This window comes from Mesoplodon mirus (assembly GCF_964341445.2).
Source record: "Mesoplodon mirus genome assembly, chromosome: 15".
Classification (NCBI taxonomy): domain Eukaryota; kingdom Metazoa; phylum Chordata; class Mammalia; order Artiodactyla; family Ziphiidae; genus Mesoplodon; species Mesoplodon mirus.
Window position 1 is genome coordinate 50,638,628 of NC_138991.1, and position 12,849 is coordinate 50,651,476.

General features: G+C 41.0%; 1 protein-coding gene across 2 annotated transcripts in view; it reads right to left on the reverse strand.

Moving 5' to 3' along the window:
• The window catches only part of TMC5 (transmembrane channel like 5), a 67,666-nt gene that overhangs the window by 41,860 nt on the left and 12,957 nt on the right, over positions 1-12,849 (reverse strand). For both annotated transcript variants that reach the window (XM_082645878.1, XM_082645877.1), the window contains exon 2: positions 789-1,635. In XM_082645878.1, coding sequence (XP_082502004.1) covers positions 789-1,573 — 785 coding nt within the window. In that variant the 5' untranslated portion in view covers positions 1,574-1,635. The remainder of the gene's footprint in view (positions 1-788; positions 1,636-12,849) is intronic.

Below are 12,849 nucleotides of genomic sequence, written 5' to 3' on the forward strand. Positions count from 1 at the left end.
TGGCAAAACTGTCACCCAAGACTAACCCTCAGTGACCCAAACCGTACCTAGTAAAATTTGTCAATGACCAAAATTGATGGAATATTAAAATCTTTTTGACAAAATTTAGATCTATCAAATCTGAACCAGGAAAAATTGGACTTAAAAAAAAAAAAAAAAAACCTCCTTAGAGGAATACCAACCACGGTGAAAACTAATTAATAAAACTTGATGAAAACAACAATGCAGAAGATCAATGAGCCAAATCTACTCTAAACATGAAAAGTGATCAATTCTGACAATAATTTCAGTAAAATAAAGATGAAAGTGGAAAAAAATCAGGAGTGGCTCAATCATCTTGTATAAAAAAATTGAGGAGTTGAATGGATTTCATGGAGTTAGATCTTCAAAAGACTTTCTTGATTAAAATGCCTTCCTGTTGATATAATTCTGGTTAAAATGTTTGGGTTCATAACTATCATCTTAATCCTAACCTCATTGGCGAAGTAGCAGTGTCAAAACAGTGGGGATCTAAATGTCTTGCAGGGATTAGACAAGAAGAAATAGGAGACTGGGAAGGATGTTATTTGAGCAAGAAGTGATGAAAGATGATGTTCAGGTAAGGGCTTGAAGCCTCAGGCTGAGAGTCCAAGGACCAGGTGCGGTATACAGGTAGGCATGAAAGTTTCACCATAAATTCATGTCATGGAAATAATCATACGTGTCCTTATCCCAAACATCGCCAACCAAGTTCAATTGACTTAATGATCTAGCCTCCATCCCCAGTGGAGGGAGATTCCGGCACTTACTCCCTGGTCATTTCCGGGTTCTCTGAAGAGCCATAATCATGACCATTCTCAGCACCTGGGTAATCAGGCTCCCCCCAGATCTTTGTAGAATTCCGATAGTCCTCAGCGCCAGGATAGTCTGGTTCCCCCAAAAAGTTTGGAGAGTTAGATTGATTCTCAGCATCTGGATAATCAGGCTCTCCCAGAGTGTCTATGTATGGACTGATTCTGGAACCAGCATATTCTGGATTCCTTCTGGAGTCTGGATGGTTGGAATTGGCTCCGGGGCCAGAATAGTTAGAGTTTCCCTGAGCTCCAGGGTAGTCTGGTTCTCCCAAGGAGTCAAGATAATCTGGATTTGTTCTGGAGCCTGCATAGTTTCCACTGCCTTTGGAACCTGCAAAATCAGGATTTCGTTGAGATTCAAAGTAGTCTGGCTCTCTGGATGAGCCTGGGTGATATGGATTGCTCCAAGATCCAGTATAATCTGGCTCTGCCAAAGATTTGGAATTGTCTGGACTTCTGGACCCTGCAGAGTATGGATTGCTCCTGGTGACAGGGTAGTATGGATTACTCCAAGATCCAGGATAATCTGGTTCTGCTAGAGACTCAGGATAGTATGGACTTGTTCTGGAGTCTGCAGAGTATGGGTTGCTCCTGGTGCTGGGGTCATCCAAGTTGTTCAGAGGACCTGGCGAATCTGGATAATACTGAGTTTTCAAATACCCCCGAGCGTGGTTCTGAGACCCATAATAGTCAGGATAATCTGGATCCTCCTCATAAGCATTATTCCTGTAGGCAGACATGTTTACCGTGGAGTATTAAAATGTTCCTGCCTCTGCAGTCATTCAGGGATCTCTTTCTTTATCTGAAAAACAAAAAGGAAGGAAAGGTCAGAATTTTTTTCCCCTTCGTCCCTGCAAAGATTGATGGTTATTTTCCAGTATCTGTTCTTTTTTCTCTCATAGTTGGGTACACAGCTGCCCAAAATAAAGACTATGTTTCCCAGCCTCCTGTGCATCTAGGTACAGCCATGAGAGTGGTCAACAAGATGTGAGCAGAAGTGATATACACAACTTCCAGGTTGTGCTGTTAAAGGGAAGGAGTACTCCTCCCTTTCTCAGTCTTCTCACTTCCCGTGAACTGGACTGTGGAAATGATGGGGCGCTCCTTGGCCATGCACACACAGGCAGCACCCACCCTAGGGAGAGCAGCAAAACAGCCTGGCTTGTTGATGATTTCACAGATCAGTGCCCAATATCAGCTTGGGCTTTTATGTAAAGAAAGAAATAAACCATTATCTTGTGTAAACCACAGTTTTTTGGATCTGATACTTTTGGCCAAACTTATATCCTGACCAATACCTTCTGCTGGGGAGGGGAGCAACGAACCAAAAGATTGGAAGAAACAAGGACTTATTGAGCACTTTGATTGCACTTGTTCTTGGGTTCAAAGCATAAATTACTATGAGCGCACAAAGGAAGAATGGTTAATGGTAACTAGAGGGCTTGGGTAAGGAGACAAGCACCACCATCCCCTCCAGTTTGAAAATATGGTTTTATGAGTTCTATGAGCTGTAATCTATAGACACAGCATACTTTCAAATCAGAAGTGATGGAGTTTTAATTTCTAAGTGAACTATCTGTTGTTTTTACTTGCCTTTTACCCATTTCGCCTTCTTTTGGCATCAATGCCCTGATTTTCCTCTGGGCATCTGCTCATGGTCCGGGAGATTCAGGAAAGGCTGATTGCATTCCTGACTCCAAGGATGGTCACATGACCAGGTCTGGCCAATCAGTGTCCACCATACCCCTGGCCACAGGGTTTTGTTCAGGAATGGGCACATAACCCAAGTCAGTCTTCCAGGACCTTGACGGACTAACTGGGAAAGATGTGCTCTTATTTCACTAAGTTGCTTTGGAGATAGAATATAAGCCTGGAACTTCTGGTGTAGTGTCAGTCAGAACAGCAAAGAAAATAAGTAGGGGAGAAAATTTAAAGAAAGAATTAATAGGATAGTGGACTGACCTGATATGGGAAGGGTGAGAGTTAAGGAAAAGAAAAGACAAAAAATAGTTCCACAGTTTGAGTCAGCATGATTAGATAAATGGCGATGCTTTTGAAAGAAGGAAGTAGACCATTTTTAAAGTTCAGCCAATGTTTACAGGTTTATCTCTATGTGAACGAGAAGGGTTAGACTTTTTGTTGAGTAATCGGAGCTAAAGAATTAACCTTCTGCCGTGACTTATACCCTTAGAATGTTTATTTGCCAACTCAATTCCATATTTCTCAGTATAGCAGAAGTCACTTTTTCATTATTTTGTCCCTACCCAACATCCACTTCTCTCTTTTGTGGCAACATTTTCCTCTCAATCCATGTCAGCCAGGTGTAGACGTGTGACCCAATCAGAATTATTTGCTTCTTGGCCACAGTGATTGGGTTGGAGCCAGTGAGACTCAATTCTGGGAGTTTTGTCAGAAATGTTGAAAGAGAGAAGTTCTCTCTTTTGGCTGGACTTGGAGTTAGGAAGTTATAAGCCTGAAGCAGCCAGAGGTCACCAGGGGAGAAGGCCTGCCTGAGAGTGGTACCAACAGGGACCAGAGCAGAACCAAGAGATAAACAGAAAGAAGGATCAAATGTTATGACACTGTTTAAGCACCTGAATCCAGCCATGCCTGAAGGCAGCCAGCCACTGGATACTCGAGTCATTACATTCCCTTTTTGACTTAAGTTGGTTTGAGTTGGTTTTCTGTCATACACAAATGAAAGAGAATTTCAACTAATATGCTGAGTTTTACAAAAAGAAACAACTGCACAAACTGAGTGCTATAAAGACAAAGTGCTGGGCTTTATTGCAGCTTATTTTTCATAACATGGAAAATGAACCTGTTCATTTACTTATATTGTAAGACTAGAAATATATATATATATGGTCTAGGATTTCCATAGCCTACTAAAACCTTAGCTATTACATCTAACAAGCTAAATGATGCCTACTAAATGCAAGAAAATGAAACCTGGTACAATACCAGCCTAAGAGAAATAAGTATGTCCACCAAAAGGCAATGAGAGTGCTCATAGCTGCTTTTCTTATATAAGTGCCAGAAATTGGAAACAACCCAACAGCAGAGTAAGTAAGTAATTTGTGACATATTCATACAATGAAATACTACACAGTAGTAACAAAGACTGAACTTCTGTGACATGCAATGACATGAATGCATCTCACAGAGGCAGTGATGACTGAAAGTCAGATGCAAAAGAGTACAGATTGTATAACATTCATACAAAGTTCAAGAACAGGAAAACTAATTAATGGTGCTAGAAGTCAGAACAGAGATCACCTTGGGGAAGGGAGGAGATGGGAAACAACGGGAGTGAGCCTCTGGGGTTCTGGAAATGTTCTCATCTTGATCGGGGTGGTGGTTACATGGCGGCATGTGTGTGTGTGAAGCTGTATGTGAAAATACATCAAGTACACTTAAGAACTATGTACCTCTCTATAAATATATAACTTCTTACCTTTAAAAAGAAAAAGAAAATGAAAAAGACCTAATCCAGAAGCCATAACAGGAAACCTATTTTCCCTTCTATTTCTTTCTGTTATACCAGTTGAAAAAAAATTAATGGTTCTGGCTGACAAACATTGCCAATTTTCTCACATGTATATCACAGAAAATCTGAGTGGATGAAAGCAAAAACTAGGTGAGAACACGACACATTATCTGAACTGAATCGTCTGTTATGTGATGCTGTAAAATGAAATGGTTAGGAATCCAGCCCTTGGCATTAGGTATAACTGGGTTTGTTTCCATCCGCTGGTGGTGTGGACTCAGGCAAACCATTTAACCTCTCTGGGTCTGTTTCCTCATCCATCCAACACTAATAATGCCTCATAGAGTTGTAAGGAGTGAAAAATATGAGGCACATAAATAGCTGTCACCAAGGAAGCATTCGCTGAACAGAAACTATTATTTACCACTATTTCAATTTATGTATAACGTAAACTTGGCAGCTTCCACAAGAGATAAGGGTTGGTGGACAATAAAAGTCAGGCACTGCATTTGCAGCAACATGGATGGACTTAGAGATTATCATACTAAGAGAAGTAAGTCAGACAGAGAAAGACAAATATGATGTGACTTATATATGGAATCTAAAAAAATGATACAAATGAACTTATTTGCAAAAGAGAAGCAGACTCACAGACATATAAACAAACTTATGGTTACCAAAGGGGAAAGGTGAGGGGAGGGATAAATTAGGGGTTTGGTATTAGCAGAGACAAACTACTATATATAAGATAGATAAACGACAAGGTCCTACTGTATAGCACAGGGAACTATATTAATATCTTGTAATAAACTATAGTGGAAAAGAATCTGAAAATATATGTGTGTGTATATATATGTATATATATATATATATATATATATATACACACACACACACATATATATGGAACTGAATCACTTTGCTGTACACCAGAAACTAACACAACATTGTAAATCAACTATACTTCAATTTTTTAAAAAAATGTCAGGCACTCAACAAGGGCATGATTTAAGAATAGAAGGTGCTTTATAATAAAGTAGAGGGAGAAGTAATTCTACCGAATTCGGAGGTTGACATAGTGACTGTAACTGAGAATTAAATTTTGCTGTGAGCTTCTTATTAGCCCAGACTGAAAGAGACCTATATGTGATCAGCCAACAATGAGTTTCAAGTCTGTTGGTACAGTTCTCTGTTCTACTGAAGTCATTTGACAGGAGCTTGTATAGTGCATGTCTTTTTCACAGACCAGGAACAAATGGTGCTCTAACCGCTACCATCTACTGGGACAAATTCCTAAACAAACAAAAAGCTAAGCCCACAGACAGTGATTGGAGAGAAGAGGGAGGAGGAAATAACTACAAGGAAATAGTCTTGTGCTGATGGTCAAATGAAATGGGAGTGGTCTTCTGAGAACCTTACTCATAGTTTCGTATTAACTATTAGACGAACAAATATCCTGCCCTTTCAAAGGAAAATTTCCACTTTGTGCCTTGGAAAATGCACAAAGAGGATACTATATATTTTTTTCTTTTTTAAATTGAAGTATATTTGATATACAATATTGTATGTTACAGGTGTACAATATAGTGATTCACAATTTTTTTTTTTTTTTTTTTTTTTTCTTTTTGCGGTACGCGGGCCTCTCACCGTTGTGGCCTCTCCTGTTGCGGAGCACAGGCTCCGGACGCGCAGGCCCAGCGGCCATGGCTCACGGGCCCAGCCGCTCCGCGGCATGTGGGATCTTCCCAGACCGGGGCATGAACCCGTGTCCCCTGCATCGGCAGGCGGACTCCCAACCACTGCGCCACCAGGGAAGCCCGTGATTCACAATTTTTAAAGGTTATACTGCATTTATAGTTATAAAATATTGGCTATGTTTATACAGGATACTATATATTTTTTTGCCTCTAAATTTCATTTTTCTAGTATCTTCCCAATAAGTGTCATTGAACCATCTGTTCTGAGTCCTCCTTTTGACATTCATTTAGGGTTTTCCATTTCACTGTTTCAATGGTTTTCAATCACATTCTCAAGCATTATATGCCATCTGAATCTGTTAATTGTAGACTCCCTATTTGACCATGCAAGGCTCCTGGTTTGAATGGGTGATCCAAACAAACTTGCATTTGTCATTCAGCTAGTCCAGGAATGTTCAGGGGAACATTACATTCCTAGTCTAGGAAATTACATCCTAGACTCTTTTTTTTTTTTTTTCATCCTAGACTCTTGATGAGGTCACGTTCAGGCTATTTATCTGGATCTGTGCTGTCTCTCAGCTCTCCCAGACTTAAACCATCATAATCCAAGGCAAGCCACCCACAAGCTTTGTTCTGCAGCCACCAAAATGACCTCACAAAACAGTGACATGGAGTCATTAAGGGTTGTCAGGCCAAGCTTTATGTGTAATGAGAAAAAACTGGAAACAATCCAAAAACCCATCAAAAAGGGACAGACCAAATCAGTGACAGCACATCTGCATAATGGTATATCATGGAGCTATGAAAAAGAATGTTCCCAATCTCCAGGTACCAGCAGACGATGGCTGGCGATGGCCGGCTTTGTATGGTTCTTCTTTCTAATTTCCTTTTCCCGTCCCCTGCCCCAGGCCCAGGTGAGAATCATGGCCAGGCATCTGTGAACTACGCAAGGTTAATTTTGCTAATTGAGGCCAGTTATTACCAGAAAGACAAGGAGAGAGAAGCCAGGGCCTTGTAAAAACTAACCTAACCACCACCAAATGCAGGACATCACCCCATAAGAGGCAAAGTGAGGCCACAAATTCTAATTTCAGCTGTATGTTTTATCTTGTAAAGGGGTGAACTTTGCTGTGCCAACACAAGACAACCTTTCAACCTAAATGAAATCACCGTGTTTATAAGTGGTATAAGATACATACATAGTTAAGATTCACAGTCCAAGTTATCAAAGTGAGTCTACAGAAATTCTTAACTAGCTCCAATGAGCCACCATCCATTTGATTTAAAATAGACTAGCTAAATTTTTTTTTTTTATTTCTTATTTTTAACTGCATTGGGTCTTTGTTGCTGCGCGCAGGCTTTCTCTAGCTGCAGCGAGCCGGGGCTACTCTTCGTTGCGGTGTGTGGGCTTCTCATTGTGGTGGCTTCTTCTGTTGCAGAGCACCAGCTCTAGGCGAGCGGGCTTCAGTAGTTGTGGCATGCGGGCTCAGTAGTTGTGGCGCACGGGCTTAGTTGCTCCGCAGCATGTGGGATCTTCCTGGACCAGGGCTCAAACCCATGTCCCCTGCATTGGCAGGTGGATTCCTAACTACTGCACCACCAGGGAAGCCCCCTAGAGCAGCCAATTTTTTTTAATTGTTCTTTTTTGGGGGGTTGGTACATTTTATTTTGCTAAATATGGACATTAAAAGCAACAACAGCTACCACAACCTACTATCACAGTTATTTCCTAAGACATTTTACAGATATTTTTTAAAAGGAGAGGGTCCCAATCTCAAAAGGAATAGCAGTCCATTTAATTGAATAGATTAACCTTCTTAAAAGCTTACCTCTCTCTCCTTGTTTTTCTCATTTTGTCTCAAACAGATGCAAACTTTGCACAAACTGACTTGGTCTGCAGATGCTGTTGGGACCAGTGTTGGATGGGTGTGGGTTTTCTCTCCCGTCGTCTTTTTTTTCTTTTTATTAATTAATTAATTTATTTTTGGCTGCATTGGGTCTTCGTTGCGGTGTGCAGTATTCTCATTGCGGTGGCTTCTCTTGTTGTGGAGCACGGGCTCTAGGCGCATGGGCTACAGTAGTTGTGGCTCATGGGCTCAGTAGCTGTGGCTCGTGGGCTCTAGAGTTCAGGCTCAGTAATTGTGGCACACGGGCTTAGTTGCTCTGCGGCAAGTGGGATCTTCCTGGACCAGGGCTCGAACCCATGTCCCCTGAATTGGCAGGTGGACTCTTAACCACTGTGCCACCAGGGAAGTCTCTCCCATCGACTTTTGATAGAAGCTGGATTGCCAATGATTTTCAGAAGGTTATAGTCTCTGATGCGAGTCTGAAGTCTGAAAATTCCCAGCTGCTGACTGCAGGCCACACGTCCTGAAAATCAGATGACAGAGGACTTGACTCCCACAAGGGATGGTGTCACACTGCACCCCTCAGCCACCTATGCAGGAGGGACACACTGGCTCAATGCCTTCTTGTTTTCTTTCTTCTTAATGGCTTTTATTTTTATTAAAAAAAATTTTGGGGGGCCACACTGCACATCATGTGGGATCTTAGTTCCCCAACCAGGGATTGAACCCATGCCCCCTGAATTGGAAGCTCGGAGTCTTAACCACTGGACGGGCAGGGAAGTCCCCTCCTCTTAATGACTTTTTAAAAATGGATGACAGTAAAGTATGGAGAATAAAAGAACAAACATTACCAAATACTAATCTTTTTCATATTAATTTGAGATTTGTGTTTATTTTCTCAAGGAAATAAAACATGACTGGTAGAGCAGAAGCTCTCAAGCCTCCCCCCAGCCCAGTTTCCCACCTCCACCCCACCCCTTCTCTCTCTGGAAACCAGCACTATCATGAACTTGGTGGGTGACTTTCCATTTCATATTGTTTATATTTTGACCACTGTTAGGGGTTGAATTATGTCCAGAAGTCCTTAACCTCTGGTATCTCAGAATATGACCTCATTAGGATATAAGATCTTTAAACAGGTAATCAAGTTACAATGAGGTCATTAAGGCAGCCCTAGTCCAATATGACTGTTGTCCTTATTAGCAACAGAACTTTGGATGCAGACATGCACATGGGAGGAGTGAAGAGACACTGGGAAGATGCCATGAGAAGATTGCAGTTATCCTGCCACAGGCCAAGGATTACCAGAAGTTGGAAGAGGCAAGTAAGGATCCTTCCCCTACAGGCATCAGAGGGACCATTACCCTGCCGACACCTTGATTTCAGACTTCCAGCCTGCAGGACTGTGAGACACTAAATTTCTGTTAAGCCATCCAGTCTGTGTTACCTTCGGCCTGCATCGCCGAAGTCTACTGAGAACAAAATCAGCCCTCTTCCCCCACCCCACCCCTGCATTTGAGAATGGCTGAGTTAAACTGAGATTAACACGGGAGATCTAAAAGGGGTTTTCCAACTCTCCAAGTCCACAATATAAAGAAAAATTTACAGGGAAAAAAAAAGAAAGAAAAAGAAAGAGAAAAGAGGTGAGACCTTTTCATTAAAGAGAAAGAAGTGGACATTTTGGATGAAAGCGAAACCTAAGTTAGGAAGTGAAATGGATGTACTTCTGAGACGTAATAACACCTGCCTACTCGGAATCAGGCAGCGTGAGCAGAACATGCATACCCTCGCTCAATCTCCACTCGTTTTGGCGTGGGGACTCTTTATGCTCTCATTTTACGGATAAGCAAGTTGAGGCTCAGGAGTCAGTAACTTCTCTGAGTTCTCACGGACAGTAAGCAGGGACAGGAATTTGCATGTAAGTTTCTTAACGACTACACTTGACCGTCTCCCACCTAGACTGACTCCCTCACTTTTTAATTTACTTATTTAACCACTGACATATCTTGAACAATCAATGAAGATTACTCAAGCAGAAAGGGAAATAGGGGCAGAGGTTTTTCTCCTACTTAAGATAGAAAATAAAAACAACACAATTCTGATTCATGTAAAAAGAAACCTTCTTTGCAGAAAGAAAAACAATAAACAAGCTGGATAAAAGGAGGCAAGAATTGGTATAAAGACAAACAGACCAATGGAACAGAGAGTCCAGAAATTAACCCTTGCATATAGGGTCAAATGATTTTCAACAAGGAAGCCAAAACCATTCTACAAGGAAAGGACAGCCTTTTCAACAAATGGTGTTGGGAAAACTGGATATCTACATGCCAGAGAATGAAGCTGGACTCCTACCTTATACCATATACAAAAAGTAACTCAAAATGGATCCAAAAGACCGAAAGCTAAGACCTAAAACTATAAAACTCTTAGAAGAAAACAGGGGGAAAGATTCATGACCTTGGATTGGCAATGATTTCTTGATTCCACACCAAAAGCACAGGCAACCAAAGTAAAAATAGACAAATTGGACTACATCAAAATTTAAAACTTCTGTGCATCAAAGGAGAATCGGAAGAGTAAGGAGACAACCTGTGGAATGGGAGAAAATAACTGCAAATCATATATCTGAGTAGGAATTAATATCCAGAATATATGAAGAACTACAACTCAACAACACACACACACAAATACAAATAACCAGATTTAAAAATAGCTAAAGGACTTGCATAGTCATTTCTCCAGGAGATATACAGATATCCAACAAGTAGATGAAAAGATGCTCAACATCATTAATCATACAAAACCACAATGAGATATCACCTCATATCCATTAGGATGGCCACTATCCAAAAAAAGCAGAAAATAGCATGTGTTGGTAAAGATGTGGAGAAACTGCAACCCTGTACACTGTTGGTAGGAATGTAAAATGGAGCAGCTGCCATGGAAAACAGTATGGCAGCGCCTCAAAAAATTAAAAATAGAACGACCATGTGATTCAGCAGTCCCACTTCTGAGTATATCCCCAAAAGAATTAAAGCAGGCTCTCAAAGAGATATATGTACACCCATATTCATAGCAGCTTTATGCACAAGAGCCAAAAGTGGGAGCAACCCGTGTCCATCAATAGATGAATGGATAAACAAAATGGGGTACAGCCACACAGTGGAATATTATTCGGCCTTAAAAAGGAGAGAAATTCTGACACCTGCTACAGCAGGGATGAACGTTAAGAATATTATGCCAAGTGAAATAGGCGAGTTACAAAAAGACAAATGTTGTATGGTTGATTCCAGTTATATGAGGCATCTAGAGTAGCCAAACAGAAAGCAGAATGGTGGTTGCCAAGGGCAGAGGGGAGACAGAAATGGGGATTTGTTAGTTGTTGCTGAATGGGTATAGAGTTTCAGTTTTGCAAGATGAAAAAGTTCTAGGACTGGTTGTATAACAACGTGAATGTACTTACACTACTGAACTGTACACTTAAAAATGGTTAAGATGGTAAATTTAATGTCATGTATTTTACCACAATTTTTAAAAAGAATTGTAAATACAAAAACAAATGAAGAAAGGAGACAGAATTTTTCCAAATCACAGTCATTTTAAAATGAAAACCAGGTTTTAAAAAGAGTAAAACACTAAAGCACTGTGTCTGGGGACAAGGGGAAGAGTAAAAGCTGGAATAAGCTGACTGTGTGAATGTTTTTCTTCCTAATCCCCAAGTAAGCTACAGAAGCTGTAAAACAAATCAAAATTAGCTACAAAAAAGTGTACTGTGCCACTTACTTAAAGCCTCAAAACTAGCACAATAAAATCATTAAACGTTCAACATAATATTCATCAAAGCAATAAAAAGAAATTGAAAAACCAACAGCCCTAAATGCACTTCCAATCATACCTGCCCTTGACAAAGAACAATGGAAAATGCGATACTTTCAACCTACCTCCTCTACCAGGGTGCCAAGGAGCAAAGGAGAGCAAAACCTAGCGGGGTAAAAGAAATCGAAGATGATTCCCCCGTTTATCCAGAGGAATGCACCTCCCAGGGGCTCCAGAAAAACTAGACCACAGGGCACAGTTTAAAAAAAAGACTCAATAATTCCCCCACCTCCATCCCAACCGTCTGAAAAGTATTCCATGAACTGGCCCCTGCCTACCTCTCCCCTTGTCCATCATTCTCTGAATCCTGTCGACCCTTCTTCTGTGAAGAACCAGATGGTAATTTTTTAAGATTTGCAGGCCATATGGTCTCTGTAGCAACTACTCAACTCTGCCATTGTGCCACAAAAGTAGCCCAAGACAACACAAAATTGTTGTTCCAATTTATGGACACCAAAATCTGAATTGTTTCATGTGCCATGAACTATTATTCTTCTTTTGATTTTTTTCTATAATTTAAAACTATAAAAACCATTCTCAGTTGGAGGGGTTGCATTTGAACTGCGGAGCGAATTTTGCCAAGCCCTGTACTAAACACGCTGGCCTGTCCTGGGTCATGACCTTTGTACATGCTGTTCCCTCTGCCTAGAATGCTTTTCCCTCCACTCTTGGCCTGGCTAACTCCTCATTCTTAAGGTGTCAGCTTAAATGCCGCTTTCACAGAGAGGCTCCCTTTATTTCACCCCATCCATATAGTTCTCCTTGAGTCTCTCTCATAGCATCCTGCCCCTTTTCCCACAGGACTTACCAATTTGTAATTATATATTAATTTTATGCACTTATTGTTCAAAATGTGTCTTCCACTAGACTGAAAGTTCTGTGAGGGCAGGAGTTGTTCTGTTTTGCTCGCTATATCCCCAGGATCTAGTACCATGCCTGGCACACAGGAGATACTCAATATTTGTTGAATGAATGAATGAATGTTGTCTCACAAAGTTCTCATTCATCTCATGCATTGCCTGGAGCCCATCTTGGTGGCAGCTACCCTCAGCCAGTGGGAGGGTAAACAAATCTAACTGTGATCCCTCTGGGCCACCCTGGGGGAG